This window comes from Salmo trutta, chromosome 17 (assembly GCF_901001165.1).
Source record: "Salmo trutta chromosome 17, fSalTru1.1, whole genome shotgun sequence".
NCBI classification, from domain to species: domain Eukaryota; kingdom Metazoa; phylum Chordata; class Actinopteri; order Salmoniformes; family Salmonidae; genus Salmo; species Salmo trutta.
The window spans coordinates 25,766,567-25,792,437 of record NC_042973.1 but is presented as its reverse complement, the minus strand read 5'-3'; the positions used below and the strand labels follow the sequence as shown (position 1 = coordinate 25,792,437).

General features: G+C 40.4%; 1 protein-coding gene, 1 long non-coding RNA gene and 1 pseudogene across 2 annotated transcripts; 2 read left to right on the top strand and 1 right to left on the bottom strand.

Annotated features, from left to right (window-relative positions):
• Positions 1-206: 206 nt before the first annotated feature.
• On the top strand, positions 207-8,748 carry LOC115151938 (homocysteine-responsive endoplasmic reticulum-resident ubiquitin-like domain member 1 protein). The gene is made up of 8 exons (XM_029696299.1): positions 207-626; positions 867-944; positions 1,532-1,609; positions 3,207-3,376; positions 3,555-3,665; positions 6,598-6,936; positions 7,828-7,936; positions 8,126-8,748. Exons 1-8 carry the CDS (start codon positions 471-473, stop codon positions 8,300-8,302), a joined length of 1,218 nt encoding a protein of 405 aa, XP_029552159.1. The 5' UTR covers positions 207-470; the 3' UTR covers positions 8,303-8,748.
• Positions 8,749-11,837: 3,089 nt separating this feature from the next.
• On the bottom strand, positions 11,838-15,370 carry LOC115151937 (uncharacterized). The gene is made up of 3 exons (XR_003867393.1): positions 14,578-15,370; positions 14,361-14,450; positions 11,838-11,893 (listed from the first exon to the last, which is right to left on the bottom strand). It is a non-coding gene; the product is annotated as an uncharacterized LOC115151937 (long non-coding RNA).
• Positions 12,808-25,061, top strand: LOC115151936 (cholesteryl ester transfer protein-like; annotated as a pseudogene).
• Positions 25,062-25,871: the final 810 nt, after the last annotated feature.

Below are 25,871 nucleotides of genomic sequence, written 5' to 3'. Positions count from 1 at the left end.
AGTATAGAGCACAATTATCTAATGAAATGTTTCTGTCTTTTGAATGTGGAAAATAACTTGGACAGGCCAAGGCAAAATGTTCAAATATGACTGACGTAACTCATACTTGGTGAACTGTAACTTCGAAGCGGGTATCATAATCTTTGCACAGCATGCGCAGAACAGCATGCGCAGTACAGCATGCTCCCCGAGCCTCCACGTTTGATCACGAGCCTTGCTTAGCCAATCACATCAAGCCACAATGTGTTTCCAAACAACACTCCTTTTAACGCGACAGGCGGTGTCAACTACTTCCTCATTTCAACTAAAAAGTTTTCGGGTGAAGAAATTGATTGCTACTTTGTATCTCTGACATTTCAGATGACCAGATACTGTAGTTACTCACTCCGTTGATATTATTATTTGATAGCTAAGAGGCTACATTGTAGCTACTACTTAATCGCGTTGGGAGAGGTCACAAAAAAATAAACATGGACAATACTGGTTTTCTTAGACAAAAAACGATCAAGCTTGTGATAAAAACACCTAATCAAGCCCACGGGGATCAAACGATTGAAGGAGTTGACATGGACTGGACAGTGAAAGAGTTGAAGACACATTTGTCGAGAATGTACCCAAACAACCCGGTGAGTGAATGTAATAGTTAACTTCGCTAGCTAACGTTACCAGAGCAAGCTAGCAAGTCCTTGCCAAGTTATATAGGTCAAGGAAGCTTGTCAGCTAATGTGACGCTAGCTACTGTCAATAACAATCATTCAAGCCAAATAGCTAAGTTAGCTAGCTAGGCTATGCATAGTTGTGTTTATTAATCGTGGTTGATGTTAGTGTGTGTCTTGTGTTGACATCTGTCCCCCTTTTCCCCACAGGCTGAAAGTGATCAGAGACTAATTTACTCTGGCAAGCTGCTCCCAGACCACCTGCATGTAAGAGAGATTTTCAGAAAGGTACGTACGTGTTTGTGCTTGTTCATCTATCTAACAATTAGACATATTCTCAGAACTTTATCTATATACTGAGTTATGTTTCAAGCATCTGGTCAGATTGCAGGCATCATCTGTCAAAAATATATTGTTACTGATTCAATATAATGTACCTAGATCAGGGATTCAGTCAGCCCACACAAATACCTGAACTCAGATAATTGCGAAACATGTCTTAGTTGTTTTAGTATTACTGCCGTGACTTAAAACTGTGCAGAACAGTTTGAATATTTCATCTGTTTTGTTAATTAATCACAATACTAGAATCATTATTATTGAACAAAACCGACTGAAAACTGGACTTTGACAACCCTGGAGTTCAAGCCTATTATAAGCCCCTCATAACCCCTTTTCTAAACTTCAGATCAGAAGATGTTGATCACTCAGTTCACTACTTTTCTTACAGGATTTTTCAATAGCCATTTTTTGTTGTTAATTTTTTTATTCAAAAGGTTGTCCCTCTATGTCCAGTGCCAAGAATGGATGTAATGTATATTACTGTGGTTTATGTTGTCTGGTGTATCTTATCATGTATGTATATGTCTTCACAGACGGACCTAACACCCACTGTGCACCTGGTGTGTGCAGTAAGGACTCAGCCTATAGGTCCGCTAGGAGCAAGACCAAAGGTAAAGTACCCCATATGGAACCCTATCTCAAACTGTGACACTGGATTCTATGTGAAGGTTATGATGTAGTCCTAGGTGAAGCTTTTTTAAATCTACTCAATAAATAGCATCAGTCAACAATGCCTCAGTTGTTGCTCCCCAAGATACTGTGCCAAACCATGATGAAACTTTTTAGTTCTGCTGTGCCAGTGATTCCCTCGTTCTTTAGAAACCATGCACACCTCATGAATATTAACTAGTAGCTATAATTGGGAGCTCCCGGAGCTGACAAAGGACAGTCAAAGCCAGAGATTCAGCTTAGGAAAAAGCCACCTCACACAGTTGATAAGGAATCATTTGATAAGCCAAAACGCCCTATCAGCCAAAATCGTCTCAATTATTCCCCCATTCAGTGGTTGAGAATGCGTCAGTGGAGTCTGTTCTGTTCTCTGGAAAGAGGAGTCCCAGCTCAGTGGGTAGCAGGAGACAGGTGCACAACTGCTCTCATTAGGATTCTCCGGAGACCATAACTTTGCATCTCTGAAACTTTACTGCAGCTTATAGCTATGCAGCTAGATCTAAAGATAGCTAGGTTGGGGGTTTCGCATAACTTTGTGTGAGTATATTCCTGTATTTTAGTGCCAAATGGGTCTAGACATGTCTGTGAGGGATCCATTTTGTAAAAAGCTTTTTTCAGATTGGGAATGGTATGCAAACAATCATACAATACATATTCAAGTGCAGTTTAAGGAACCAGGACCAAGTATCTTTCACATTAGAACAATTGAAAACAAAGGACAAGCAAGATACTGTCAAAATGTCATTTTGAATCCTCTAGTCTACTGTGATGGTTTCTGTTGTCACTTTGTCAGTATCTTTAAGATGAGGGAGGATGGTATTTTTTTTTTAATGAGCATGGCCTTATTTCAGCATATTGGATGACTGTCATTCATATTCTGTCATTCATATTCCATTCACCCAGCTTAATGTAACATTGATAGCTTTAGACTACTACATCATACTTACATTTTCCCTACACCCATCATGAAGTTGCTACAACCTATCCTATGAATGAAGGTTAACAATGTAGGTGCACACAGGTCAAGAGAAATGTTTGAATAGTCAAGGTGACAGACAGTGACACATTCAATACCAACTTGCACACACTTTCCTGCATCTAGCTTTTCTAGGGTGTAATCATTAGTCCAACAGTTGCAAACGAGAGTTTCTTTTGGACAAATTCAGATATGTTTATCCCCGTTACGTTTGCTTCCGTTTAAGGTTTTCATCAGAATTGGTGGAAAGAAAACACCCCTGATCACACGCAAACACAGTTCACTTTCATAGTAGCCACATACCAACAGCATGATCACTTTGCTCCTTGTGTTCCTTCTCGCATCAACACGCTCTCCTCCTCTCACCTTTTCCCTTCGCTCGTGGACTTAAGTGCACAACACATCAGCTATCTGTGAACAGAGGAAAAAATCTTTCCTAGACAAATATATATTTTTTCAATACTTTTTATTTTTCAGAAATTCACTGAGGATGGTCCTCCTCTGAGGAGCATCCGCTGATGTCCACACCTGTGGTGTAACACCATTTCTCACTTTTGATTCAGGTCAGGGAATCAGAGCAGCAAGAGGCACAAACCTCGGCCATGCCTACCAGACAGAACCCAGAGGGTGCCTCCCCAGCCCCATCTATGCCCAGTGAACCAGAACTGAGACAGCGCAGGCCCCCTGCCCCCTCTCACACCCCACCAGCAGCTGCATGGCCTGGCACTACAACGTGAGTTAACAAGACTGGTGCATTCTTTGCATAAGGCTGGTGGTATTAGAACTGTATCTATTACTTGTGTTGCTTTATGAAAAGTTATATTGCTTGGAGAGATTATATGCAATACATTGATCTATCCTTCAGTCTGACATGACATGTAATTCACACTGCTATTATCCTGTGTTTATAGGCTAGTGGCAGCAGAGATGACAAACCCAACCTTCCCCACTTACTCCCTCTACAGCCCTCAACAGCTTCTCTGGCTGCAGCACATGTATGCTCGCCAGTACTACATGCAGTAGTAAGTATTCAATCACAAGCATTTTATCACATTTAGTTATGTGACTTCCTACTGTTCTGCCATAGCATATTATTAACCCTCTAGAGCAGGGTGCCCAAACTTGCGGGCCGAATTTGGCCCGTGGGTGGTTTTATTTGGCCCCACAAGTTTTCTGATCCAAAAATAAATAAATAATAAGCTAACATATGGAAGTGTTTTAAGATGGTCATACCAAGGATTATTTAGCTGTTTGATTTTGAATTTTAAGACCCATTAAGTTATCAAAAAATATATACAAAAATGATTCGAAGGAACATTGAATTTGGCATTACTGCTATTAGCCAGTAGAAACGCATTGAAAAACAGATTCACTACATGAAATAACAGTCCCCCAAAAAATGTAAAAGGAAGTTTGTTTTGAAGTGTCTGTCCTATATCTGAGAGAGATAAGAAAGATCAGGAAGTTATATATATATATATATATATATATATATATATATAACTTCCTGATCATATATTTCTTATTTCTTCTTATGTATTTATCCCCATATTTTAGGCACTAAACTATGTACAGTACCAGTTAAAAGTTTGGACACACCTACACATTCAAGGGTTTTTCTTTATTATTAACAATTTTCTACATTGTAGAATAATAGTGAAGACATCAAAGCTATGAAGTAACATATATGGAATCATGTACATTTTTTTTTTACATTTTAGTCATTTAGCAGACGCTCTTATCCAGAGCGACTTACAGTAGTGAATGCATACATTTCAATTCATTTCATACATTTTTTTTTTCTCGTACTGGCCTCCCGTGGGAATCGAACCCACAACCCTGGCGTTGCAAACACCATTGCAAACACCATGCTCTACCAACTGAGCCACAGGGATAGTAACCTAAAAAGTTTTAAACAAATCAAAATATATTTGAGATTCTTCAAAGTAGCCACCCTTTGCCTTGATGACGGCAGGTAGGTAGCCTACTGGTTAGAGCGTTGGACTAGTAACCGAAAGGTTGCGAGATCGAATCCCTGAGCTGACAAGGTAATAATCTGTCGCTCTTCCCCTGAACAAGGCAGTTAACCCACTGTTCCTAGGCCGTCATTGAAAATAAGAATTTGTTCTTAACTGACTTGCCTAGTAAAATAAAGGTAAAATTTTAAAAAAGACAGCTTTGCACACTCTTGACATTCTCTCAACCAGCTTCATGATGTAGTCACCTGGAAGATAGCCCTATTTGGTAAAAGAGCAAGTCCAAATTATGGCAAGAACAGCTCAAATAAGCAAAGAGAAACGACAGTCCAGCATTACTTTAAGACATGATGGTCAGTCAATCTGGAAAATTTCATGAACATTGAACGTTTTTTCAAGTGCAGTCGCAAAAACCATCAAGCGCTATGATGCAACTGGCTCTCATGAGGACTGCCAAAGGAAGAGAAGACCCAGAGTTACCTCTGCTACAGAGGATCAGTTCATTAGAGTTAACTGCACTTCAGATTGCAGCCACTCTGCTTCACAGAGTTCAAGTAACAGACACATCTCAACTTCAACTTTTCAGAGGAGACTGTGTGAATCAGGCCTTCATGGTCAAATTGCTGCAAAGATACCACTCTAAAGAACACCAATAATAATAAGAAGAGACTTGCTTGGGCCAAGAAACATGAGAAATGGACATTAGACTGGTGGAAGTCTGTCCTTTGGTATGATGAGTCTGAATTTAAGATTTTTGGTTCCAACCGCCGTGTCTTTGTGAGATGCAGAGTAGGTGAACGGATGATCTCTGCATGTGTGGTTCCCACCATGAAGCATGTAGGAGGAGATGTGGGGGTGCTTTGTGACACTGTCTGTGATTTATTTAGAATTCAAGGCACACTTAACCGGCATGGCTACCACAGCATTCTGCAGCGATACGCACTCCCATCTGGTTTGCGCTTAGTGGGACTATCATTTGTTTTTCAACAGGACAATGACCCAACACACCTCCAGGCTGTGTAAGGGCTATTTGACCAAGAAGGAGAGTGATGGAGTGCTGCATCAGATGACCTGGCCTCCACAATCACCCGACCTCAACCCAATTGAGATGGTTTGGGATGAGTTGGACCACAGAGTGAAGGAAAAACCAACAAGTGCTCAGCATATGTGGGAACTCCTTCAAGACTGTTGGGAAATCATTCATCATGAAGCTGGCTGAGAGAATGCCAAGAGTGTGCAAAGCTGTCAAGGCAAATGGCTGCTTTGAAGAATATATAAATATATTTAGATTTGTTGAACATCTGATTCCATATGTGTTCATGGTTTTGATGTCTTCACTATTATTCTACAATGTAGAAAATATTAAAAATCAAGAAAAACCCTTGAATAAGTAGGTGTGTCCAAACTTTTGACTGATACTTCTATTCACTTTTTAAAAACTGGTACCGGGGACCTTCAGGCGAGTCTTGTGAGGCTTGTGGGCGTCCTAAAGCAAAACTCAGAACACCATCGTGTTCGTATGAGTCAGCTTTCCACTGAGATGTCATATTAGTCTGTAGCCCAAACCGTTTGGAGGCTACAGACAGAAGTTGGCAGAAGAGGCTGTACCAACTTCAGATGAGTCTTGTGAAGCTTGTGGGTGTCTTTAGAACTGTCGTTTTCGTGAGAGTCTCATCTTTCAATAGAATAGTTTGTAGGCCAAACTGTGCTGACGCTACGAACATTTTCTTGAGAAGAACGATTTTCGGGATGTCTCATGGTCTGACAAACACCAGTCTAGGGTGATATCGGCAGATGGGGTGGATTGAGAAGCAGCCCATGCAAAAAAAAAAACATATCTTTAGCTTAAAGACACATTTTTGGGGGGATTTTTGCATTATGTTAATTCGATTTTTGCGGGGGCACGGAAATTGTAGGCAAGGGTTAAGCAGGGAAAATACTTGAAGTGTGTTTTGCTTGTCTGTCTTTTGTCCCAAAGCCATGCAGCCTACGCAGCAGCAGCAGCCTCTGTCCCCTTTGCCCCAGCCGCCGGCCCATCCCTGCCTGTCGCACCCCACCAAGCCGCTATCCCAGCAGCCCTGCCAGCCAATCAGAATGCACAGGACGCCGCCTTCATCAACCCGGGAGCAGCCAATCAGAACCTGCGGATGAACGCCCAGGGCGGACCTGTGATGGAAGATGAGGAGGATATCGATCGTGATTGGCTTGACTGGGTGTACACGGCTGCACGTCTGGGTGTCTTCCTCAGCATCGTCTACTTCTACTCCAGCCTGAGCCGCTTCGTCCTGGTCATGAGCAGCCTCCTCCTTATGTACCTGTGAGTTTGCTGTTTTATGTGGCTGTTTGTTTGTTCTTACACTACCGTTCAAAAGTTTGGGGTCACTTAGAAATGCCCTTGTTTTTGAAAGAACATTTTTAAAACTTGTCCATTTTAAAATAACATCAAATTGATCAGAAATACATTCTAGACATTGTTAATGTTGTAAATGACTATTGTAGCTGGAAACGGTATATAGGCGTACAGAGGCCCATTATCAGCAACCATCTCTCCTGTGTTCCAGCGGCAAGTTGTTAACTAATCCAAGTTTATCATTTTAAAGGCTAATTTATCATTAGAAAACCCTTTTGCAGTAATGTTAGCACAGCTGAAAACTATTGTTCTGATTTAAAGAAGCAATAAAACTGTCCTTATTTAGACTAGTTGAGTATCTGGAGCATCAGCATTTGTGGGTTCGATTACAGGCTCAAAATGGCCAGAAACAAAGAACTTTCTTCTGAAACTCGTCAGTCTATTCTTGTTCTGAGACATTATGGCTATTCCATGCGACAAATTGCCAAGAAACTGAAGATCTTGTACAACGCTGTGTACTACGCCCTTCACAGAACAGCGCAAACTGTCTCTAACCAGAATAGAACAAAAGGATAAGAAGAAAATGTTCATTATCTGTTAGTTGGACTGGTCCTGGGAATGTAAACGGAGTTTCCATTATTATCATATCAGTGAGTTGGTACTGCGTCTTTTATTTTTTTTGCACAACCTGTTCTTAACCATTAATAACATGAAATTCACCACCACGTGAATAAGATGTACTCACAAATAACATGTATCCTGTGTACTTTGACTGTATGCTATGACTGTGTAATAAACACACAGTTTAAGAAAAATCATGCAGATCTACTTTATTAATCCCTGTTGTCTTCCTCTCAGGCACACAGCAGGCTGGTTCCCCTTCAGAAGAAGGCCCCTGGTCAGAGGTCCCAACAACCAGGTCCCCGACGTCATCCAGAACCACCAGGACAGGAACCCAGTTCCACCTGTAAGACACGTTCTCTCTGGCGGTGGAAAGCAGATGGCTTTATAACAAGGCATTTAGCTACTGCCCTTATGTAGTAACATTCATCACACAGCATATAGCGTTTCAGTAACAGTGTTGAATAAATACAGAGTTAGTGTGTTTATATCTTAACTCTGGCGGTGGGGCTAACAGTTTCTCCTCTTCTCTCAGACGGAGGACCCTGCAGAAGAAGAGGGGGCTGGGGCGGAGGCTGAGCTTGATGAACCACACCCCCTGACTGCAGTGCTGGTGCCTCCACACAGGGTGTCCATCGTTTGGACTGCCTGGATCTTTTTCAAAGCCTTCTTTGCCTCCCTTGTCCCAGAGGGCCTAGCAGTGGCTAACTGAATTATCAACTCTTCCAGCAGGGGGCACACTGGTGCTGAATTTACCCTGAGTATTAGACTTGCCTCTCTGTCACGGGAAGTCCTCCCTCTTTGGATTTCTGGATAGTAGATGCCTGGACATTTTGTGAGAAATCCTGAATGATTTAGGGCTTCAATGCATACTAATCCCTGCCTGTAGTCTGTTGTGAGTGTTTAGGGATATGGTGGTTCATTTGGCACTTCCTGCCTTATGACAGTGACCAAATGGTTGTATATGCAGTATAGTACATACACTTCTCGCTGCCAAATGGTTGTATATACTGTAAATGAGTATTGGAACTAAAAATGTAAATATTATTCTATTGTCTGTGTAACAGGGTTGGTTATGTTTTCACTTGACACTGCAGAAATCTGTATTTTGTTTGTGTATTCCTATTGGTTGGTTAAATTTACATATCAGTAAGTTGTTATGCCATTGGTCATGCTTGCAGATAGGGAGAGATCGCAAACTTAAATTCTTCCCAGTCTGTTATTGACATGTTCTGAAATTACTGTATTCTATTTTCATATTTACAATGTGTAGGAGTTCACTATATACAGTACCTGTCAAAAGGTTAGCCACACCTACTCATTCAAGGGTTTTTTATTTTTTATATTTTCTACATTGTAGAATAATATTGAAGACATCAAAACTATGAAATAACACACATGGAAACATTTAGTGACCAAAAAAGTGTAAAACAAATTAAAATATATTTTATATTTGAGATTCTTCAAAGTAGCCACCCTTTGCCTTGATGATAGCTTTGCATGCTCTTGGCATTCTTTCAACCAGCTTTATGAGGTAGTCATGTGGAATACATTTCAATTAACAGGTGTCCCTTCTTAAAAGTAAATTTGTGGAATTTCTTTCCTTAATGCGTTTGAGCCAATCAGTTGTGTTGTGACAAGGTAGGGGTGGTATACAGAAGATAGCCCTATTTGGTAAAAGACCAAGTCCATATTATGTCAAGAACAGCTCAAATAAGCGAAGAGAAACGACAGTCCATCATTACTTTAAGACATGAAGGTCAGTCATTCTGGAAAATTAAGAACTTTGAAAGTTTCTTCAAGTGCAGGTGCAAAAACCAGCAAGCACTATCATGAAACTGGCTCTCATGAGGACCGCCACAGGAAGAGAAGACCCAGAGTTACCTCTGCTGCAGAGTATAAGTTCATATAAAGTTACCAGCCTCAGAAATCGGCAATTAACTGCCCCTCAGATTGCACCTCACAGAGTTCAAGTAACAGACATCTCAACATCAACTGTTGAGAGGAGACTGCGTGAATCAGGCCTTCATGGTCGAATTGCTGCATAGAAGTCCCTACTAAAGAACACCAATAAGAAGAGACTTGCTTGGGCCAAGAAACACGAGCAATGGACATTAGACTGGTGGAAATCTGTCCTTTAGTCTGATGAGTCCAAATTGGATATTTTTGGTTCACACTGCCGTGTCTTTGTGAGACATGGAGTAGGTGAACAAATGATCTCTGCATGTGTGGTTCCCACCGTGAAGCATGGAGGGGGATGTGTGATGGTGTGGGGGTGCTTTGCTGGTGACACTGTCAGTGATTTATTTAGAATTCAAGGCATGCTCAACTAGCATGGCTACCACAGCATTCTGCAGGAATACGCCATCCCATCTGGTTTGCATTTAGTGGGACTATCATTTGTTTTTCAAGATGACAATGACCCAAAACACACTTCCAGGCTGTGAAAGGGCTATTTGACCAAGGAGGAGAGTGATGGAGTGCTGCATCAGATAACCTGGCCTCCATGATCACCCAAGCTCAACCCAATTGAGATGGTTTGGGATGAGTTGGACCGCAGAGTGAAGGAAAAGCAGCCAACAAGTGCTTAGCATATGTGGGAACTCCTTCAAGACTGTTGGAAAAGCATTTCAGGTGAAGCTGGTTGAGAGAATGCCAAGATTGTGCAAAGCTGTCAAAGGCAAAGGGTGGCTACTTCGAAGAATCTCAAATATAAAATAAATGTAGATTTGTTTTACACTTTTTTGGTTACTACATGATTCCATATGTGTTATTTCAGAGTTTTGATGTCTTCACTATTATTCTACCATGTAGAACATTAGTAAAAAAAAAAAGGAAAACCCAAACTTGACTGGTACTGTATGTGTAAGCTACCTGTTAGATATTGGTAATGTTATTGCTGTAAGAGCTAGTTAGCTAGCATGCTCTAATTTTAATGGTCGCTTTAGCTCCCTGCTATTTCCAGACGAGCCACGAATCTACAGCTATCAACATACTGTTGTCTTACACATCTAACGTGCTTCCTTGTTTCTATCATCAGGTACCATCACATTTATTGTAGTTTGTACTATTTTTGTCATTGTAAAGATGTTTGATTAAAAAAATACCCAGTCTGATATTGACATGCAAGCGATCAATCACAAATCTGCAGCCATCAACCTATAGTGGTCCTGCACATCGAATGTGCTTCCTTGTGTCTATTGTCAGAATAAACACCAATCAACTGGAACCACTGGCTGGCCATTCCTTTCTTTAAAAAAATAAAACAATGCAAGAGTTATCAAGTATGATCACATCTGCACACTTTACAAAACATATGTTATTATGCAAGCTTGCTTTCGTCTGGGTTAATTTCTGGGATGCTCATAGTGCTATATGACTAGCAAGTTTGTATTGCTCTTGCTCAGAGATGGATGTGCTATACAGGGTTGTGTGTGAGTATCGCATGCTTTTCTGGTTGTCTCAGATGTGAAATAGAAAGCAATGTCAACATAGTGTGGTTTTAATTCATTGGAAAGGTGAAAGAACTGAAAGCTGAATTATGGTTAACACAGGAACATGCAGTTGTGTGGGGCTTAGGCCAGACTGCTGTATCCGTCTAAAAACAAAATTGAATCATGCATAGCGAACTTGCTCCCTTGTTATTATACAGATTACAAAAATATGTATTGTGATTATTTTTGGAAAGTATTCAGACCCTTTGACTTTTTCCACATTTTGTTACAGCCTTATTCTAATATGGATTAAATTGTCGCCGCCCCATCAATCTACACACAATACCAAATAATGACAAAGCAAAAACAGGTTTAGAAATGTTTGCTAATTTAAAAAAAAAAAAAAATGATTACATTCACGTAAGTATTCAGACCCTTTACTCAGTACTTTGTTGAAGCACCTTTTGCAGCGATTACAGCCTTAAGTCTTCTTGGGTATGACGCTACAAGCTTGGCACACCTGTATTTGGGGAGTTTCTCACATTCTGCTCTGCAGATCCTCTCAAGTTCTGTCAGGTTGGGTGGAGAGCGTTGCTGCACAGCTATTTTCAGGTCTCTCCAGAGATATTCGATCGGGTTCAAGTCCGGGCTCTGGCTGGGGCACTCAAGGACATTCAGAGACTTGTCCTGAAGCCGCTCCTGCGTTGTCTTGGCTGTGTGCTTAGGATCGTTGTCCTGTTGGAAGGTGAACCTTCGCCCCAGTCTGAGGTCCTGAGCGCTCTGGAGCAGATTTTCATCAAGGACCTCTCTGTACTTTGCGCCGTTCATCTTTCCCTCGATCTTGACTAGTCTCCCAGTTCCCAATAAGGCTGTAACATAGCAAAATGTGGAAAAAGTCAAGGGTTCTGAATACTTTCCGAATGCATTGTATACACTAATTGTAATTTCCCTCTAGTAAGTTCCCAATTTCATTTGTCTTTATGTTTTTATTTTGGTAAAACAGCTCTTTAGGGGATGCTACTGCATCATAAATATTTTGTGGAGACTTGCATTAATAGATGCAATAAATGTACTTATTTATAAGGATTGCCTCTTAAGAAACAGTAATTTACTAGTCAACTAACAGAACAAATACTATATCACATCTACAGTACTCAATAACACAAGCTTGTTTCAGATAAATGTGTTTTTAATTTTCATAGCATATCTCATGCAAATGTTTTAAGTTCACAGGGGGAACCCTCCTCCACTCCAACTCTACAGCTTTTGCAATCCAAAGTTCATTGACCTGTTGGAGAAATGTGGGGTTTGCAAACTGCATTCTGTGTTTACCGTGTGGGGTTGTAGTACATTTCCCTCCTTTTCCACATTGCTTCCTCTGAGTTGTCCAGGCAGGCTACAGAGTTCAGCTAGTACTTCTGGTCCATAGAGACTTGCTCCCTCTGACCCAGTACACTCTGCAACTACTCATATCTGTCATGTACTTATTTACTGGAAAGTACATATTTTCTCAGGAAGTTAAATTGACTAATTGGTTCTCTATAGTTTCATCATGATGGGTCTGAGTCAATACTGGCATTCCTGTCACTGGATGGTATGGGAGCTTCTGAGAATGTGCCCTATAATCTTTTGGGGGTACATCTCTGTTATGTACTGTCCTATAATAACCCTACCTCACATGTACAGAAGTAGCTGCCTGGGGCCAGAAAGACCACACAACAAAAAACACCCCCAAATCCTCAGACTTCAACTTTGGCCTGGTTAAGGCCCAATTATAGCCTACTGGGGCAGTTTTGTGATATTTAGTTTATCAAAGGTTAGCCTCAATCCATCCCCCATCTCCCCGGAGGCGTCTTCTGTTCCCTCCCTCTTCCTCCGCTTGTCTGTTCGGTATTATCAACACAGCCTGGATCAGTTGCAAGTTTCTGAGGAGACACAACACTGCTCTGGGATCCAGTTTGAAGTCAGTATTAATTTAGCTGCTTGTGTGATGGATAAGTGTTTGATGACACTCCCAGTCCTGCTGCTGTTCCTGTTCCTGGTTGGGATATCCCGCTCCTGTCTGAATCCTGTCTCTGCATACAGATTCACTGGGGCTGTCTGTAGGCTGACCTACTCTGCAGCAATGGTCTGTGAGTATGACTACTTTATTCCCGTCTCTCTCTCTCTCTCTCTCTCTCTCTCTTTCTCTCTTTCTCTCTCTCTTTCTGGTGTTCTCTAGGATCTCTCTCACCTGTTGCTGAAAGTGCTTTATAGCTTCCTTATTGCATTGTTTTTGTTTGAATAAAAACATTAGCTTTTACTGACTTGGTAGTTGAACTGTTTTGTTGAGTATTAGCTTTATCTCATACAGACAACATGTTTATTTTGTCTTCAGTAAATGAGAAGACCACCAAGGTGATCCAGGCTGCATTCCAGCATGCCAAATATCCAAGCATCAACAGCGAGAAGTCTATTCTCTTTGTTGGAAAGGTTAAATATGGGCTTACCAAGTGAGTGGACCTCTCTCCTTCCACAGTCAGCACACCAGCACCACGTGTGCATGCTTTTCCTTTCATTCTCCTCCATTTCCTCACTTACAATCATTTAGTCCTACATTCGCTAATCATAGATAGATGAAGTATATGGCACATGTTTGGATGAATGCATAAGCACTCATTTTTAAATCACAAGCAGATTGAATGTCAACTCTGTTGCCAGTGCTTTGTTGGTTGGCTCTTTTAAGGAACAACCAATAATATTGTCCTCTCCTGATCTTGGCCCTCTCAGTCTGGAGATCCATAACCTGTCGATTGGGCGGAGTGAGTTTGAGCTGAAGCCAGGTAAAGGCATTGAGATTGCTATCTCCAACATGTCTGCTGTTTTCAAGGGAACCATCCAGTATGAATATGGCAGCTGGCTGTGAGTCCTTCCATCAATCCCTGTAACTGGGGAGGATGACACTGAGCAGGAAAAAGATGGAACTATTGTTGATCAGTTTATGTTCAGATTTTTTAGATCATTTTCTGTGAGTTTTAATGTTATGTTGTATTTTAACCAAATATCCTGGTATGTAGGCTACTACTAAGGCTTGTATGTTGACCTTAGATAACTGTGTGCTGGTGACACTGCCATGTGTCACTGTTTGCAGTGTCAACGTGGGACATTCAGTAGATTTTGAAATTGAGTCACATATTGATCTCGGCATTAACCCCAAACTTTGTAAGTAGATTTTTCTGTCCATTGTTTTTGTAGTTTTCAATGTTCACTCTCATTCTCATTCTCCTCAAGAGTTTAAAGGAATCTTATAAACAGAGTTTTATTGTGATGTGTTGTAATGTATTTCTTGGTACTGACCAGTCTTTCTATGTCTCAGATTGTGGAAAAGAGAAAGTTGCCGCAGATACCTCAGTCTGTTACGTCACCTTCCACAAGCTCAATCTCCTGCTGCAGGGAGACAAAGAGTGAGTGAACGTGAACATGAAACCTAGAGAAAATTGTGCAATATATTACACTTGTCAACTGCTCTCTGTTTTTCGACAAGAAAAGTAAAACTGCTACATAAAATACAAACCCTATGCTTTACATTCTGTCTGTGGACCTGGCTGGCTGAAGAGGCTGTTTACAGACTTTATCACCTTCACAGTGAAGTTGGTTATTAAAAGCCAGGTGAGTGACCTAAGAGGGAAGTTTAGGATAAGACCAATTTACAGTTGGACCTATAGTATATGCAAATATTTTTAAAACTAAACCAAGATAGACCACACCCTGTTGTTGGAATGGGAACAAATAATGGGAAGAACAAGCAAGGAGGTGGGCAAAGCCAAGCACGAGCTAGCGAGATCCTATTGGGCCGTTATAGCACACATCTGCATATTTCCGTTAGGGAACGCCTACTCTGGGAAGTGCACGTGTGCAATAACTCAATTCACCTTTGCACTCCTTCTAAACAACACGATTTTTTAAGACTTTGGCAAAAGTCTAGTTTTGGGAACAGAAAATTGTATTGAGATCAAATGTTTAATCGATGAGAACATTTGCAGAATGTCTGTCAAAAATCCAACTCCTTCCATCTTCTCCCACTGCTGTCCACTGGGCTTCCTCTCACTACCATATTTGGTAGTGAGTGGAAACGCCAAGCGGATGCTTCACATTTATACATCCAGTGAAATATCTGTCTCATTGTTCTATCTGTGGTTTATGTCTCATTGGCCTTTACTCAATTAGATTTGCTCAAGTCCTGCATCCTCTCTCCTCCGCCCTCTCTCACCTACTTTTGAAAAAGGTCAAAGTGAATGTCGGCGAAAATGTGCTTGTATGAAATTTAAAGGCTTAGGGATTCAAGCTTAGGTTGATTTCAAATGGAATTTTAATAATAAATATGTTGGATTCACATCTCCATCTCAACCAAAAATAAAAGTTAAAGAACAGGATTAAATCAAATCAAACTGTATTTAAAGTATGATTTGATTTAGTCCTTTTCTTTAACTTAGATTTTTGGTTGAAATGGAGATGTGAATACAACATATCAATTATTAATTTGTAGATAAACTGGAATTAAAGCCAGACTCAGTGGCACAGATGGAGCTATCCAAGCAGAAGATACATCTCCTTCTAAATGTTGATATTTGGTTGCGTTGACAACCAAACACGATTCAATATCACTTTTGCAATACGGTAAATAGCCTATTAACTTGTCGACAAGCTAACAAATTATATGTTGGATTCTCGTCTCCATCTCAACCAAAATAAAAGTTAAAGAATAAGATTAAGCCAATGGCTCAGATGGAATTATACAAGCAGTAGATACATCTCCTTTAAATGTTAATGTTGTAGTTGTCAACCAAACACAATTCAATACTACTTTTGTAAGACAGTAAAAGCCTAATATTAAGGCTATCTTACAAACTAATGTAACAGTATTTATTCAACCTTAGAATTAGTAACTCATCCATGGACACATTGAGGTTACTGTAACAATAAATGCCTTCTTATGTAATCATAGAAAGTGTGCATGTTCAGGGTCCCAGGTCTGTGGAAATCTTCACAATTGCTATAATAATCTGCACAGAATCTCAAACAGTATTGATCACTTGCACCATGTGCTTTAATGTAATCTCTACAAACTGCAACCCATGTAATTTAGTTGTGATATTAGATCAAGCAAATTGATGACTCATTAAATTGTTGTATAAATAAACAAAATATCTGACATTGTATTCCAATTTGAACTTTGGTGTGCTTTGAAATGGTTGAAAGTGCACTGATAACATATTTAGGTGACAACTAAACGAAAAATCAGACATTGATTAGGAATTTGGTTGAGCTTTTAGCTTTTGGCTGTCTTTTTGAGTGGGTGAAAATAAGTTGGAATCTCATTGATCAACATAGGCTATCTACCAAATGTTAACCAATTCTCCATGTTGAACTGAAGCATGCTGATGTCTCTAGGGTTAGGGGTTAGGGTTAAGGTTAGGGATAAGTTTAGGAGTTAGGTTAAAGGGTTAAGGTTAGGGAAAGGTTAGCTAAAAGGGTTAAGGTTAGAGTTAGGGAAGGGTTAGTTAACATGCTCAGTCGTTTCATTGTAGCTAAAAAGTTGTAAGTAGTTGAAAAGTTGCTAATTAGCTAAAGTTGTCCATGATGAGATTCGAAATCACAACCTTTAGGTTGCTAGACATTCACGTTATCTGACCAACCACCCTACTTAAGTGACCATAAATGGAGTGTCTCGGACTTATGTACAGAATAATACAAAATACTCTGAGACCACATTGTTATATGTGATCCAGTACTGAAATGCATCCCAAATGGTTTTAATAGCTTATTTCTTCAGGTTGAGTGGGAAGTTTATTGTGTAAGACATTTTATAGATAAAGGATAAGTAGCATATTTTTTTAAATGTGTGTATGATTTTCTCCTCTGACAATACAACAGCTGATTCAAAGTGGTGTGGCAGATACCAAAAGTCTTCTGCGGTAGGATACACCAAAAGGTGTGTGGCCACTGCTCATTCTCTCAAAATGTCGGCGCCCAGAGAAGACAAGTTTCCGAGGAGAGAAGGACCATTATGAGATGTTATGTCGGGATTTCACCGGGCCGCAAGCGAAGTCCGGAGAAGAGGAATATTGGGACAGGGACACAGAAAGGTGGATTTCTGAGGAGGAATGGAGGGGGGAAAAAGAGGAAGAAGAGGTTAAAGAAAATGAGGAAAACTGAGGTTGGAACTGAATTCCAGGAAATAAAAATGGAGATTGGGTGTTGAAGACGAGTCAAGTACAAACAAAGTGAGCCGTGCTCCAGATCAAGTTCTGGAGGTGAAATCAAAGTGAAGGAGAGCGAGTTAAGTGAGATGGAAGGTGTGGTGCATCAATGAACACGATGAAGAGGAATCTGGTCCAGTAGGAGTGACATTTTTGAAGAAAATGGATCCTTGCCTTTTGGCAGATCCATTTGTGTTTTCAGGGTTGGTGAGGAAGGAGTTGGGTACAGTTGAATCAGTGAAGGTAACCTGTAGTGATATTTGTGTGTGTTTGTTCTGATCAAAGGGAGCGGGCGCTTCGTGTCACACAACTTGGGTCAAGATCTGTTTCTTGCTTTGCTCTTCGGAACAGGGCACAATTGAAAGGAGTGATTTCTGGGGAAGCATTAAGTGTGGAGGTGGAGCAATTGAAGTTAAAGATTCCTGGTATTTGTGATGCCTGCTGTTTGGTGAGATGCAGTCCTGGTGGTGAGCGTAGTGAAACAGAGGAGTCACTGTCAGTCCTTTTGAGTTTTGAGTCAGAGTCTTTACCCGACAAAGTCATGTTAGGATATATCAGTTATGCTGTTGTGCTTTTGTGTCGAACCCACTGTGGTGTTTCAGATGCAACGTTTATGGTCATGTCGCAGCAGTTTGTAGGAGGGAGATTCCAAGATGTGGGAAGTGTACAGGAGGGCATGGGATAGAGGATTGTGTAGTTTCGGTGGAAATGTTGTGTGTGTCAACTGTAGGGGTGCCCATGTTGCTGGGGATTGGAAGTGTCCGATGCGAGAGAGGCAGGTTGAGGTGGCTAGAGTCAGAGTGTGCAGAAGGTGTCGTATGCTGAGGCAGTGAAGAAAGTAGAAGAGGATGGGTCAGGATCCCTGTGAGTAGTAAATCTGTGCCAGCACAGAAGGATAGGCCAATGAGTGATCAATCAATCAAATGTATTTATAAAGCCCTTCTTACATCAGCTGATGTCACAAAGTGCTGTACAGAAACCCAGCCTAAAACCCCAAACAGCAAGCAAGTGATTTAAGCTTCAGTAATGTTGACTTCTTAGCATTCATAGCAATGGCTTTCAACTGTACCGCAGAAACGGAACGTAAATCACAGAAAATAGATGTTGTGGTGGCAGCTACAGAGAAGTATTTGGGTATAAGAGATTTGACTTTAGAAGAGTTTCAGGGTGTGTTGAGTGGTGGTGTCCCAGGCCATTGGCATGGTGCAGGAGTAGATAAGATCAAGTAGTGGAATGGGGTAATGATTTTAATGAGTATAGGGTTAGTTTGAAGGGTGTTTTTTTTGTACATATCTATATACATATCTTTTTTTAATTATTATTTTAATTGTATTTTGTATTACAAAGTATAATGGATTGATATGATAGTCCAGTTGGGGGCGGTAAAGCAACATTTTGGATGCCAACCGCTGTTAAACTCCGAAGAAGAAGAAGGAGAAGGATACACCAAAAGGAGGCTATCGAGGAGGGGAGAATAAAAGATTGTTATAACTAAACCAAGATAGACCACAGCCCGTTGTTTCCAACATGAAGAAATAAGTCAGTGGTCAGTAGAAGCAAGGAGGTGGGCAGAGCCAAGCACGAGCTAGCATTTCCGTTAGAGAAGGCCTACTCTTTGAAGTGCGCTTGTGCAATAACTCAATTCACTTTTGCACTCCTTCTAAACAACGCCATTATTTTTTACTTTGGCAAAGGGTCAATTCTACAAAACGTAGTCCACTATGTTCGTAACATATTCTAGTTTTGGGAACAGAAAAATGTATATTGAGATCAAATGTTTAATCGATGAGAAAATTAGCAGAATGTCGGCCAATATTGATCTCGCTTTATCTTCTCCCACTGCCGGCCAGTGGTCTTCCATATTTGGCAGTGAGTTGAAACGCCAAGCGGATGCTTCACATTTACGGTGAAATATCTGTCTCATCTGACCGTCTTCCGTTTGCCTATTGACAGATTATCCTTTGCTCAGCTAGCCAACGTCGCCATGACATCACTTACAAGTGTGATCGCGGATTTCTATTGGAGAAGCAGTAAATGCCTATCTTCATACTGTACTGTCTTTGACAGAGAGAGGACGGAGAACATACTTTTGCCAAAACGACAAAAAAAGTCCAACGTGTTGGAAAGAGGACTGACTGACAGCTCAACTCTGCCCTCTATTGTTTGGTTAATGCGACCTTGCTGACACATGATCTCATCAGCTGCAACAAATAATGAAACAACGTTATTCATAGGGAACGTATTTGCTTAATTGCAGATCTGCAAGGAGATCAGTAATGTGGCAAACATACTGGCTGACTTTATACAGGAACGAGCAGGTATGGTCACGTTTTTGGAGTTTGGGTAGATTATGACTTATAAAGCCCACAACAAAACGTTATGTTATTTATGTCTGTCATCTATATACATATGTTTACATTTCCCCTTTGATTCCCACAGAGCAATTCCTTAGTGATGGTGACATCAGCATGAATATTGGTGTAACTTCTGCACCTGTCATCACATCACATTGAATCATATCACATCACAAGGTGCAGTGTATAGCCCTTCATTATTTTTGTTTAGCATCCATTTACATGGTAGATGATGATGCACAATATCAACTGTTATTGTATATGTTAGGGTATCTATGTGCAGGGTTTTACCTGCTATTCTGACTTCTTCTCAATGTCCAGGGTCTGGCCAAATACAACAATGTGACAGCTGTCATCAATGCCTCTGTATTCCACCCCAGCCAGCTGACAGAGGACCGCATGCTTTACTTTTGGATCTCTGATGAGGTCTTCAACCCGTTAATTACAGCGTTTTGTCCTCAACATCTCTGGCCTGGAGCTCACAGTAGGTGTCGACCTGACTAGTGGAAGTCACTCTAACATGATCCTGTGTGGCGCAGTTGGTAGAACATGGCACTTGCAACGCCAGGGTTGAGGGTTTGATTCCCACGGGGGACCGTTACGAAAATGTATGCACTCACTACTATAAGTTGCTCTGGATAAGAGCGACTGCTACTGACTTAAATGTAGAAAGACGTCCTTTAAGTAATCAGGAGTTGTTGTTTTTGGGGGTTATGTTAGAGGCAGGGCAACTCACTGTGTGATGGAGTAAAAGCAATGTTTCCATCACATCAATGTCTACAAGTATGATGTGGCAAGTAAACTCTATCTTACATGGTGACTTCAAGCTGATTTGTGTATTTAATTTGTGCTATTAACGTGGTAAATTTAATTACAGGAACTTTTCGAAGTGTATTTGTCAACCGAAATGCCAGAGTTCCTAAGCCAGGTAATGTGACAAACCCAGTCAGCACAATCCTCAGACTTCTATCAGCTCCACAGACCATGTGACCTATCTTGGCATCTGCGGTACTATGACTATGGATCAATGCACATTTTGTGGTGTCTTAAGCTTGCATTGTGTTTTAAATAATCCTAGCAGATTAATGCAATCTGTATACATATGTGTGTATACCGGTAAATGTGTGTGTCTCTCAGAGCCTGTATGACATACTGTATCTGTCTGTCTCCCTCTGTCAGTTACTCTCCTCTGAGGAGCCATTTCTGAGGGTGTGGAGTGTGTCAGTGCCTCAAATGTGGACGACCCCACTGGGCACCTCTGTTAGAGCTTTGGCTGCAGTGAAGCTGACCAGTGGAGCTGAGGACATCCCAGGACTTTACTTTGAGACGGTCAGCCATATGTCGTTTTCATGATTTAAATAACATAGCATCAGACAACCTTTTCTCCCAGATTAGTAGCTAAATGAAGTTTGTCGCTGTCTAGGAGGTGGAGGTTGTTGTGAGAACTTCATATGCTGAGTAGAAACTGATTCTAAATGCTACAGTGAGTCTTATTCCATTTTCATGCCTATTCTGTGAGCATGTACATAGGTCTACATGTCTGTAACTGTTATTGTGATGAATTCACTGTGCCTCCATAATGGTTACAGTGACTAACGGTTCAATTCCTGATTGCAAACTTCCTGGTTGCATGTTCACTAACAAGTACCCTACACTGCTGTCGACATCTGTGCAAGTAAAAAAAAAAAGGCTTTGCTTCTTTCCACAAAATAATTTCCATAATGAAGGAATCACTGTCCAAAGACACACTGCAGGTGAGAATTAAGTAGACTCATTGAATCACTATCTAAGTGACATGTAACGTTGGTAGATTGCTTCTTTCTTATTTTCTTTTGCTCTCCAGATGGTTGAAGCACACATTGAATATTTAAAAGAGGCAGTGAAAAAAATAGGTGTCCCAAAAGTAATATCTGGTGAGTTCTGTTTCATCCTGTCCCATTTAGTGATTTGAGATATCCCACTGGGCATACCACGCATTTTCAACATGGGAGAATTGGGTAATATTGAGCAGCTACGTTGATCAAGGAGATTCCAAACTATTTTAACCCACTCAAAAAGACAGCCAAAGGTTTGTTGAATTCCCAATGTTATCACTATGCTTTCAACCATCTAAAAGCACAACCAGATTCCAATGGAAAATCAATGTCTTATTTGTGGATTAGTTGTCACGTAAATGTGTTATCACTGTGCCTTAGAACATTTAAACACACAACAAAGTTCAAATTGGAATGCAATGTCAGATATTTGGTTTATTTATACAACAATTTACTTAATCTAATACCACAACCAAATGACCTGGATTGCAGTTGAGATTACATTAAAGTACATGGTGCAATTGATCAATGCCGTTTGAGATTCTGTGCAGATTATTATAGCAATTGTGAAGATTTCCACAGACCTGGGACCCTGAACATGCACACTTTCTATGATTGTATAAGACATTTATTGTTACAGTAACCTCAATGTGTCCATGGATGAGTTACTAATTTAAAGGTTGAATAAATACTGTTACATTACATCTACACAAAAGTAGTATTGAATTGTGTTTGGTTGACAACTACAACATTAACATTTAAAGGAGATGTATCTACTGCTTGTATAATTCCATCTGAGCCATTGGCTTAATCTTATTCTTTAACTTTTATTTTGGTTGAGATGGAGATGTGAATCCAGCATATCATTTATTAACAACTTAATAGGCTATTTGCCATATTGCAAAAGTGCTATTGACGTATTTAGTTGTCAACGCAACCAAATATCAACATTTAGAAGGAGATATATCTTCTGCTTGGATAGCTCCATCTGTGCCACTGAGTCTGGCTTTAATTCCAGTTTATCTACAAATTAATAATTGATATGTTGTATTCACATCTCCATTTTAACAAAAAAATCTAGGACTAAATCAAATCTAACTTTAAATATTAGATTTGTTTTATCCTATTCTTTAACTGATTTTCGGTTAAGATGGAGAAGTGAATCCAACATATTTATTATTAACTTGTAGATTCCATTTGAAATCAACGAAAGCTTGAAACCCCAGGCCTATATGTATTGTCTGTTTTTTGTTTAATCCTGGGCAGAATTTAACATTGCTGTTGATGACTTCCCAAATGCTACACTACATGGCCAAAAGAATGTGGATACCTGCTCGTCAAGCATCTCATTCCAAAATCATGGGCATTAATATGGAGTTGGTCTCCCCCATTTGCTGCTATAACAGCCTTCACTCTTCTGGGAAGTTTTTCCACTAGATGTTGGAACATTGCTGCAGGGACTTGCTTCCATTCAGCCACAAGCATTAGTGAGGTCAGGCACTGATGTTGGGCGATTAGACCTGGGTCGCAGTCGGCGTTACAATTCATCCCAAAGGTGTTCATTGGGGCAAGGTCAGGGCTCTGTGCAGGCCAGTCAAGTTCTTCCACACCGATATCAACAAACCATTTCTGTATGGACCTCACTTTGTGCACGGGGGCATTGTCATGCTGAAACAGGAAAGGGCCTTCCCCAAACTGTTGCCACAAAATTGGAAGCACAGAATCGTCTAGAATGTAATTGTGTGCTGTAGCGTCAAGATTTCCCTTCACTGGAACTAAGGGGCCTAGCCCGAACCATTATTCCTTCTCTACTAAACTTTACAGATGGCACTATGCATTCAGGGAGGTAGTGTTCTCCAGGATACCGCCAAACCCAGATTCATCCGTCAGACTGCCAGATGGTGAAGCGTGATTCATAACTCCAGAGAACGCGTTTCCACTGCTTCAGAGTCCAATGGTGGCGAGATTTACACCACTCCAGCCGACGCTCGACATTGCGCATGGTGATCTTAGGCTGCTCGGCCATGGAAACCCATTTCATGAAGTTCCCGACTAACAGATTTTATGCTGACGTTGCTTCCAGAGGCAGTTTGGAACTCTGTAGTCAGTGTTGCAACCGAGTGTTGCATCCACTTCGCAGCTGAGCCGTTGTTGCTCCTAGACGTTTCCACTTCATAATAACAGCGCTTACATTTGACCGGGGCAGCTCTAGCAGGGCAGAAATTTGACGAACTGACTTTATGGAAAGGTGGCATCCTTTGATGGTGCCACGTTGAAAGTCACTGAGCTCTTCAGTACAGGCCATTGTACTGCCAATGTTTGTGTATGGCGATTGCATGGCTGCGTGCTCGATTTTATACACCTGTCAGCAACGGTTGTGGCTGAAATAGCCAAATCCACTAAAATGAAGGGGTGTCCACATACATTTGGCCATATTGTGTATATAGGCCTAAATAATCACTGATGATATGATTGAAAAAAACATGGTTACATTTCATTTGCTCTGTTGAATGTATCTGCTGGAATGACTTCCATTGCAATAGTGAATCTATTACTGTAAGTGGAGATTTCACAACAATCATTCTCACAATAGCACATTGGTAATAGTCAGTGAGAAACATCAAAGCAAAGCAGTGCTGGGCTTGGTTAAAACCCTGGCTGGGAGACCAAAATGGATAGCTGTAGATAGATCAACTCTCCAGTAGGAGGTGCTGCCCAGATGTTTTTTTTTCTTGTTGTGGATATTACATTGAAGAGCTGACATTTTTTTCAAAGGTACAAATTCAACCTATTTTATACAAGGTTTGTCTTGTTGAAAATTTATTACCATGACATAATCCTGTGGTTGAAATGTTACCCTAAAAACAACGGTTGATTACTTTTTTAAAAATCAAATGTGTTTTCCACGTCACAATACGTTGACAAATTACATTGAAACAATGTTCAGTTAACCAGTTTGTGACCTGGGGGATGTGTGTGTTGTTTTGAACAATATGTTTTTCTTCTCGTCTTGTTGTCTTAGAACTAGAACCAGGTTTAACTGCACTCATGGACAAACAGGGAGCAAATCTGTTTGATATCATCAAGCCCCAGGTTGTTTCTCAGGATTGAGTACTCATACACCTGTACTTCACTCTTACTTCTCATAAACTCCAAATATAATGTATACACAAACTATAGGACTAAATCAATTCATTATTTTCTGTCTGTAGGGTTATGTGATTATCCAGACAGACTTTGGCTTCCCCCATCATCTGCTTGTGGAATTCCTCAGGAAGACTCTGGAGTGACTCAAATACTGAGTTGGTGGGAGTGGTCAAAGCTCCTCCCTCTTTTGAGACACATACAGTATAATGAGCTCCGATGTGCAATGTTTGGAATGACTGTATTAGTGGAAATGTTGATAAACTTTAGACTTGGGAGTACAATTACTAATTGTAATTGCACCTGGACCAGGAACAGGTGCAAGCACATAGCAATCAGGCACTGTGTGTAAGGTATTTATGTTGTTTGTAAAAATGTAACTTATTTTTCACCTAATTTGAAATGTCATTGTCTTTGTACACTCATTATGAACTTCTGTATTGACATGGTTGATTCTGTCTCTTAAACTTGTCCCTAAAGCTGAAATAGACATTAGACTTGTTTCAATTATAACATGATGTATTTGCATACTGTAACCAAAGGAACCATGGCAGTAGGGTATTTCCGCTTATGTCTTATGATTGGATTGGTTCATCTGGCACCAGTGGTGGCAAAAGTATCCAATTGTCATACTTGAGTAAAAGTAAAGATAACTTTATAAAAAAGTACTCAAGTAAAAGTCACCCAGTAAAATACTACTTGAATAAAAGTCTAAAAGTATTTGTTTTTAAATATATAAGTATTAAAAGTAAATGTAATTGCTAAAATGTACTCGAGTCAAAAGTAAAAGTATAAATCATTAGGAATGTCTTATTAAGCAAACCAGATGGCACAATTAGCTTTTTTTTTTAAATAATTTTTTGGAGATATCCAGGGGCACACTCCAACACTCAGACATAATTTACAACAAAGCATGTGTTTAGTGAGTCCGCCAGATCAGAAGCAGTAGGGATGACCAGGGATGTTCTCTTGATAAGCGTGGACCCTTTTCCTGTCCTGCTAAGCATTCAAAATATAACAAGTGCTTTTGGGTGTCAGGGAAATTGTATGGAGTAAAAAGTTTTTAAAAAATCATTAGGAATGTAAAAGTTGTAAAAAATATAAATAGTTAAGTAAAGTACCGATACTAGTACTTCAACGTATTTTTACTTGGTTACTTTACACAAATGACTGGCACAGAGCAAGTAGAACCGGTTCCTCTGCCAACTTCCCTGGTCTACCAGGTGTCCCGCTGCTCTCTGGGAAGACAGCCAATTGGCGATAGAATATGGCTTCAGAATGGAAACATTACCAACT

Excerpts from the sequence above, each read along its gene's own strand:
- LOC115151938 (XM_029696299.1), top strand. The coding sequence starts at position 471 with ATGGACAATACTGGTTTTCTTAGACAAAAAACGATCAAGCTTGTGATA. Across the intron at positions 3,377-3,554 it reads GCATGGCCTGGCACTACAAC|GCTAGTGGCAGCAGAGATGA; the intron begins GTGAGTTAACAA and ends CTGTGTTTATAG. Across the intron at positions 6,937-7,827 it reads AGCCTCCTCCTTATGTACCT|GCACACAGCAGGCTGGTTCC; the intron begins GTGAGTTTGCTG and ends TCTTCCTCTCAG.